The sequence below is a fragment of the Elephantulus edwardii genome, unplaced genomic scaffold, assembly GCF_000299155.1.
Source record: "Elephantulus edwardii isolate Elephantulus edwardi_28Jun2011 unplaced genomic scaffold, EleEdw1.0 scaffold00097, whole genome shotgun sequence".
Lineage (NCBI taxonomy): Eukaryota > Metazoa > Chordata > Mammalia > Macroscelidea > Macroscelididae > Elephantulus > Elephantulus edwardii.
The window spans coordinates 8899273-8907966 of record NW_006399847.1 but is presented as its reverse complement, the minus strand read 5'-3'; the positions used below and the strand labels follow the sequence as shown (position 1 = coordinate 8907966).

Below are 8694 nucleotides of genomic sequence, written 5' to 3'. Positions count from 1 at the left end.
TAAGGAGGGACCGGTCCTTGGAAAAGGACATCTTGCTTGGGAGGGTGGAGGGACAGTGCAGGAGAGGAAGGCCCTCTATGAGGTGGATTGATTCCATGATTGGGGTAATAAGGATGGGTGTATCGAAGAAAGTGTGATTGGCACAGGACAGAGCAGAGTTTAGGACTATTGTACATAGGGTCACTATAAGACGCAAGCGACTCGACGGCACATAACAACAACAACAACATCTTCCATAAGGGAGTTCTGATGGCCTAGGGGTAATAATCCGTTCTGCAACCCCAAAGACACTCAGTTCTAATGCACCATTTGCTCCGCGGAAGAAGGATGGGTATCCACCTGTAGCTTCATGGGAGAAAGATGGATAATCTCCTCCTGTGTGATTACTGCTTCTGAAAAACCTGCTGGAGAGTAGTTTCTGACTTGATGGTACACAACAACAACAACAACATCTTCCATATTGTTGTCAAGGCTGTAAACCTTTATGAGAGAAGACTGCCTTATCTCTCTTCATTAGAGTGGATTCAAACCATTACCGTTTGGTTAGCAGCCTACTATATCATGCTCTGTGCTACTAGGGCTTTTTGAAACCTATGGAGTGATTCTGCTGCATCTTATACGGTTGCTTTGAGCTTGAATCAACTAGACAACCAACAGCAATGTTCTGAATATATTAACTTGACTTCACGAATACTTGTAATGTGTATTTCTCTACCTCCAATTGCCAAAGCCTTTTTTGTTAAAGCTATGATAATGCCATTATTTATCCTCTCTTATTGGATATAGGGAGCTCTTGTGGCCTAATGGCAAGAAGGTGTGCTGAAATCTTGAAGGCACGTGGTTTGAATCCACCAGATGTTCAGAGAGAGAAGGATAGATAATCTCCTCCCATATGATTAACTGTCTCTGAAAACTTGCTGGAGGGTCATCTATGGGTTGGTCCTGACTCTACAGTACACAACACAACAACAAATGGATATATTGTTTCTAAAGCTAATCTTTTACCCTAATGCGCAGGAAAATGTTGAAGGAGAAAACTGTGATCGCTGTAAACCAGGATTCTTCAACTTGAAGGAAAGAAACCCCCAGGGCTGCTCTGAGTGCTTCTGCTTTGGTGTGTCTAATGTCTGCGACAGTCTTTCTTGGCCTGTCAGCCAGGTGGGTGACGGTGTCCAGGAACAAGAATTTGATTTGTTGGTTTATTTACTGTACCTGAGATGATGTTGTGGAGTGGCTCATAAGCTGTAGGGCTGACCCCAGCATGTCTTCGCAGTGTGTCCATTCACTCAGAAAGGCAGCAGCACAGACCAAAGGCTGAAAGTGTCCTGAAGTTTTTTTATAGGCTATGTTTATCCCCATTACTCATTTCTGTATAGATACGTTCTTTGTCTACTGTAGTGACCATGTGACAACATGGTATTGCAGAATGCATCTCATTTAAATGCCTTGAAAGCATGACAAATGCATTGAGTGGTGGGGTCAGATCTTGCTCCACTTCCTCTAATAACTTCTATGACCAGAACAGCTCACCAAGTGACAGGATCAGGCACAATTTTCTGAGTTCCAAAAAGCTAACAGGGGACAGAGGTAGATCATTGTAATGAGAATGATGAGCACACCAACAGGTGGTACAGGGGTTATGAGGGACACTTAAGCTACCCGTGCTGTCTGGAGAAGGAGTTCTAGGTGATGAAGTAGAGGGTCCTACTTGACCAGATAATTATTTTCCTTCTCTGTGTTCTTAAGTCGTTTGGGCCTTTAATGGAATACTGAACCACAATCCTACTTTGTTCTGAGTCAGCTATATCTTGATCTCACTATCTCCAGGGCTTCATAAATGGCCAGGCTCAGAGATAACATTCCTAAAAAGGAATCCATTTCTTTTCTATACAAATAAACAATATCTTTCATTTTGGTAGTATGTATTGATAAAATTTTCACATAATCTCTTTTCTTTCTATGACCTTTCATATGACTGCCCTTACCTACATGTGTGGCTGTTGGACTTGCCTGTAACATGACTCTCCTCATCTCAGGAGACCAGCCTTCAACATGGTGGGAACTGGTGGGAGGCTAGTCCCTGACTCTCCTTCTCCTTCCTTCCCATTGTATCAGCACCTGAGAATGAAGGCATATTCCCACACCCAGTGGCCATCGCAATGGAATGGATAGAATCTGGAGATTATTTCTGTGCATTTCCAACATTTAGATAGAAGGCTGGGTAACAAGAAAGGGAACGTCAGATTAGCAAATGATATTTTACTCAATGCATTGATTACATTCTGTGTTTTTTCTAATCTGAAATATGGGTCGATGGTAGTTATACAATTTTCCTATTATTTATTTAGATTTGAGGGATACATTTGATTCATTTTCAGGTTTTCTTGGTCCTTTGACAAAAAAGAAGGATCTTAGGTTGTGTGATTCCATAATCACAATCAAGCTAATTTTTTAACTAGATGAACTGTATGAATCTATCTCTTCATTTTGAGCATGACAGTCCTAGGCTGGGTAAAATCTAAAATCTAAGGTAGTAACTTCTAGTTTTTGTTCTAAAATTCAAGATTGCTTTTTTTTTTTTTTAAGGTCAAGGATATGTCTGGATGGCTGGTCACGGACTTGGTCAGTTCAAATGCAATCCAGTCCCAGCAGGTTCCCCATGGAGGACTTCATCAAATTAGCATCAACAATTCCCATATCATGCAAAGACTAACTTCCAAGTATTACTGGTCAGCTCCTAAGGCTTACCTAGGGAATAAGGTAAGCACATCTCTGGGGAAAGTGGCATCTCAGACAAATCTCAGGGAATAATAATAAAGTTCTATTTGCAACTTAGAGTAGCTTTATTGCCCACTGAGTATTTGGCAGGAAATTTTACAACATTTGCTTACATTTCATTCAGTGTGTCCTTTTTAATCCTTTTCCCATTTTTTATTTTATCCTTAAGTATAAATTCTTACTCTTATTGGTCTGGTTGATAAAGTCTTCTTCCCCGCCAGTGACAGACAGTTTATTTTCTTTCTCTGGGTTCTTATGTCATTTGGGCCTTTAATGGAATATTGAGCCACAATTCTGCTTTGTTCTCAGTCAGCTATATCTTGATCTTACCATCTCCAAGGCTTCATAAATGGTCAGGCTCAGAGAAAACATTCCTAAAAAGGAATACATTTCTCTTCTGCACAAGTAAACATGTCTTTCATTTTGGTAGTACGTATTGATAAAACATTCATGTAGCCTATGACCTTCAATATTAATGTCCTTGCCTACATGTTGTGACTGTTGGACTTACCTGTAACATGGTTGTGTTGAGATGAGTCCCAGTGACCACTTCTGGCTGAGAGAATATGATTTCCGCTATGTTGTTCATGCTAACTTTTAATCATTCGTTTCAGCTGACTTCTTATGGAAGATTCCTAAAATACACAGTGTCTTACGATATTCCAGTGGAGGCAGTGGACAGTGACCTAATGTCTCATGCTGATGTTATCATTAAGGTGATTGTTTTTATATTGAGCTTCTTTCTTCCTGGGCAGTAATCTGAATAAGGTGGCTCAGGAAGGCAGGCATAGTAATCAGGAATCATGGCTGAGTGACCAATCAACATTGCCTTACCTCTCGTGGACTCAAGGACTCTATGACAACAAGCATTCTGTCTTTGTTTCAAGAATTGACACAGGACAGCACAAGTTTTGCTTCCCTCAATCACCATGGTTTGCCTATATTTTCATATTTTAAAAGGAAATTTCACAACTAATTCTATCCTTTTAAACACCATTTGTTCCCTCCTGCCACTTTATCTTCCCAGAAGTTGTTCCCTCCTGCCACTTTACCTTCCCAGAAGAGTAGACTAAGCCATGCTGGAAACAAGAGGATCAATGATGTGCTTTTGCTTTTGGGGGTTCCTCTCTCACCTTCTCTACCTCTGTTCTGCCCTTTCTTTCACCAAAGACACATCTCCCCAGAGCTTGCTACTCCTAGATAGTCTCCCAAAATGTTAGTGCCATAAGGTCTGCAGTGCTTTTGGGCAGAAGTGGTCTCAGTCACACATCTCCAGTTTCTGCACTCCTCCCCTTACCTCCTGCCCAGTCCTACAGCAGCTGAAAGCTGTGCACATTCAATGACTTTTGTTAATGGCAATTCTAGGAAAGCTGGAAGTCTACATCCTTTTTAAACTTACATTCTTTAGTTAAAGATTAGGGATGACAGTTTGGTTTCTTGATGAAAGTTCAGATGACTGTATGACTTTGTCTCTTTTCTTAAACCTCAGCACAGTACACCCTCTTTGGATTCTCCATCTGAATCCCTTTTAGAGAAATACAATGGAGCAACTTGTCTGATAACCCTAGGCAAACAAGTAGAAATTCCACCCATCACCCGTCCCACCACAAACACCTAAGCTTAATCATACTATGTTGATGAATTTTTTTTTTAAAACCCTCTTGGTTTTCTTTTTACTTATTAAATTGAATTATGCATAATTCTTGCTTTTAAATATCAGGGAAATGGGCTGACTTTAAGCACACAGTCCGAGGGCCTGTCGCTGCAGCCCTATGAGGAGCACTTCAATGTGGTGAGACTTGTGCCTGAGAACTTCCGAGACTTTGCCACCAAAAAGGAGATAGATCGTGACCAGCTGATGACCGTCCTTGCCAATGTGACACATCTCTTCATCCGTGCCAACTACAACTCTGCAAAAATGGCTCTTTACAGGTATGTTGTGAATAGCAAGGAAAATCTTTGACATTATTGTTAGACATGTTAAAAGTAATATATTTTACTCTTATTATCTTAAAGATACACTTAATGAAGTCAGATGCCTTACAATATTATTTTCATTAATATATTACTGAAGACATAAATATAGTGTTTATGACAAGCCTATCTTAAAGGAGAAATATTTGCTGTCAGGATCAAAAGGGTTCTGAGAAACACTTGATCAATGAACAACTGTCTGGATTCCTTTGGGGTCTGGTTCTGACAATTCTGATGTTAATGGTTTCCAGTTTTGTCAGAGAAAATTTGTGCATCTTTGGTCATTTTGTGTCTTTGTAAAGGTCCAACTCTGGCAGTGTTGAGCTGACAATAAAAGTTTGATGCAATGAAAGCATTTTAAAAATTATGCATTTAAGGAAAAACTATTTGCAGCTGGTTATTTGAAGATGCAATAGAAGTTCCTGAAGTGCTTCAACTCAAAATCTTTCAACTCAGAATCTTTCCCCGAACTATCTACGGACAACGTACATTGTTGCACCAAATCCTGAAGATGTCTTGTTGAAGGGGAATGGTGCGATGGGATCCAGAGAGACTTGAGCTGTGAAAACTTTTAGTGACAATCACCATTTTGTTTGAATTCTATCTTTTAAGAATTTTTTTTAATGATTTTAATGAACATTTACAGAGATTTTGGATTTCCATTCATTCATTGCTGCATTTCTCTCCCTGCCCAGCCCTCCCCCCTCCCCCAGTTTGCTCCTCTCTTTCAAAAGTAAAAGAAACACTCCCTCCCTGGTACACAATCCCCCCCGCACCCCTCCCACCGCCCCAAGTACATTCCACTATGCAACCTTAATTGTGGACTCTTGTGATAACCATAATACCTTATCATATGAATGATTTTTAAGTATCTAAGTCATATATCATGTCTCTTTGCAGGCTGGATTCTGCCTCTCTGGACACAGCAAATCCTAATGTTATAGACTTGTCCCTGGCTACTGATGTGGAGCAATGCGAATGTCCACTGGGATATTCAGGCATCTCTTGCGAAGTAAGTTTTTTCTCTCCAACTATCTACTTCATTTCCATTTTTGCTTATACATGCACTGAAGGCAGGTAATGATACACATTTTATTTTGTATTTTTAACACTCCGTATTTGGTTCAGACTGTTCTGAGCTATAGCACATTTGAGATGCTTGTAAGAATATTGGAAGTCATGCTGTTTCAAGAAACCTGATACCTCTGTGGGTGGGCTGGGCACATGGAAATTACTTGACTTAATGCTGCTGTCTTGCAGAAATGCAAAACCCACACTCTAGATTTATTATCTGAATCCCTAAGGTATCCAGGGAAACTACTTCTCTGAATAGTCTGGACCAAGAATTAGAGGCTCCACCCCATTGTCACAACACCTTAGGTACAGTAAAACTCTACTCTGCTGAATGAAAAAAACCAAAAAACAAAAAAAAACCTCTTTCCTTGATCACTGAATTACCTATCAAACTCTCTATAGGAAAGCTGGATACCCATATCAATTTCATTTCTAAAGATGCTTAAACTTGATTTCATTTAAACATTTACAAATTACAAGCACCAAGAATATTGAACAGCTGTAGATCTATTTTTAGAAACTTTTGGCCCCAGGCTGTTTTGGATATGATATGGGTCTTAGAGTTGTGCACACCTGGCTTCCACACCTTCGGTTCTCTGGGCAAAGACCCAAATTGCTCTGTGTTCCAAATCCCAAGTCGATAAAGTAGACTATGCCGTAGGGCTGTCATGAGGATTAGATTAATTTCTTCGTGCTGGGTGGTTCTGTCTTCCTCACGGGTAGAGAAAGTGTCCCAGATTGGCCAAGTTACGTGTTCATTGCTCAGTCAGAGAAAGCACACCTGTAGAGCTTCCTTATCTGACATAGATCTGCAATTCCATGATTGATTTAGTGGAAACTTATCACGAATTTTAAATAAAATGGGGAGAATTCGAGAAAAAGAATTTTGATTGAGATACTAATTAAATGACTGAATGCTACTGCATTCTAGTTTAAGGATATTGTACTGGAATAACTGGGGTGAATATTGACTGATTACATTCATCATTAAGTTGTTTTGTGTATGTTTCTGCCTTTAAAAAAGACTATGGAAGTGGATTTTGGTGAGAGTTGCATGGTTCAACAAATTTACTAGAAATCGTTCAATTGGGCAGTTAAAACAAGTAATCCTCGTGGCATGTGATACTTCAATAAGGTTTTTGAGAAAGAAATCGTTTTCTCTACTCAATGGAAATTGAGCAGTTGACTTTTCTCCCTCAGTGGAAAGATGATTGCATAACCTGCTGAGTTACATTCACAGCATGACCAACCCACCCTTCTTTTGTAGACCTGCCTCCCTGGCTACTACCGCATGGACGGAATCCTCTTTGGAGGAATTTGCCAGCTGTGTGAGTGCCACGGCCATGCAACGGAGTGTGATATCCACGGCACTTGTTCTGTGAGTTTATTGTTGAGCTTTTAAATGTCTGTCTTCTCCTCATATGACTGTCTCCCACCCACACTACAGTCTCCTCCCATCCATATCACTGTCTCCCACCTGCACTGCTGTCTCCCACCCACACCACTATCTGCTACACATCCCACTGTCTTCCACACATCCCACTGTCTTCCACCCGTCCCATTGTCTTCTACTCATACTACTGCCTTCTACCCATTCCACTTTCTTCCACACATACCACTGTATTCTACACATTCCACTTCCATTTGCTGAGCAGAAGAGATGTGTAGCAAGTGTTTCTTCCTCAGGAAGATCATCCCAAGCCCTTCATACCAAAGGAGTGCTGTGGGCTTAAATTTATGACATAAAACTTTTCTTGTTTTTATGAAAAAAATGTTACTTTGGTGGAAGTGTAAATGTTGTTGTTGTTGTTGTTGTTATGTGCCGTCGAGTCGCCTGCGACTCATAGCGACCCTATGTACAACAGCCCTAAACTCCACTCTGTCCTGTACCAATCGCACTGTCTCTGACACTCCCATCCCTATTATCCCAGTCACTGAATCAATCCACTGCCGGTTTTATCGTTAACAATGACCAAGACATAAAGTTTCCTCCTAGCCCAAAATACTTTAAGTATATTATTTTTCCATGCTTAGGTTTTATAAGCATATCTCATTTTATGGAACTTCTGAAATACTGTATATTTTTTTAATACCGGCTTATTTATAAAATTCATATACATTGTTTTTCACACCAGATCTTTCCCATTTGCTTCACCCATCTCTCCAAAAATGACTGGAGCAGCACATCAACAGAGAACTGCCAGAAGTCCAGGCTGGGTTTAGAAGGGGTCGTGGTACTAGGGATATTGTAGCTAATGTTAGATAGATCTTAGCTGAAAGAAGGGAATAGCAGAGGAATGTCTATCTGTGTTTCATTAACTATGCAAAGGCATTTGACTGTGTGGATCATAACAAACTGTGGCTGATTCTTAAAAGAATGGGAATTCCAGAACACTTGATCATTCTAATGTGAAACCTATACTTGGACCAGGAGGCAGTCGTCAGAACAGAGCAAGGGAACTGCATGGTTCAAAATTGACTAGGTCGTATGCCAGGGATGTGTCCTATCTCCATACCTTTTCAATCTGTATGCAGAACAGATTATCGGGGAAGCTGGGTTCTATGAGGAGAAATGTAGGGTCAAGATTGGTGGAAGATCTATCAACAATCTGCGTTATGCAGATGACAAAACCCTTCTTGCTGAAACTGAGGAGGACCTGAAGCACCTGCAGCAGAGGGTCAAGGACTTTACCCTCCAATATGGATTGAGACTCAATGTCAAGAAGACAAAGATTCTCACCATGGACCATTTGACAGCATCAGGATGGATGGTGAAGAGATTGAGATTGTGCACAGGTTTAGTTTGCTTGGTTCCACAGTCAACACTCTTGGCACCAGAAGCCAGGAAATTAAAAGGCATATTGCCTC

The 8694-nt window shown here is 40.5% G+C and overlaps 1 protein-coding gene across 1 annotated transcript in view; it reads left to right on the top strand.

The window, feature by feature from the left end:
- LAMA1 (laminin, alpha 1) overlaps positions 1-8694 on the top strand; it is a 177285-nt gene that overhangs the window by 63582 nt on the left and 105009 nt on the right. The window contains exons 11-16 of the mRNA XM_006891430.1: positions 1018-1158; positions 2587-2760; positions 3393-3494; positions 4499-4710; positions 5653-5764; positions 7094-7204. Coding sequence (XP_006891492.1) covers positions 1018-1158; positions 2587-2760; positions 3393-3494; positions 4499-4710; positions 5653-5764; positions 7094-7204 — 852 coding nt within the window. The remainder of the gene's footprint in view (positions 1-1017; positions 1159-2586; positions 2761-3392; positions 3495-4498; positions 4711-5652; positions 5765-7093; positions 7205-8694) is intronic.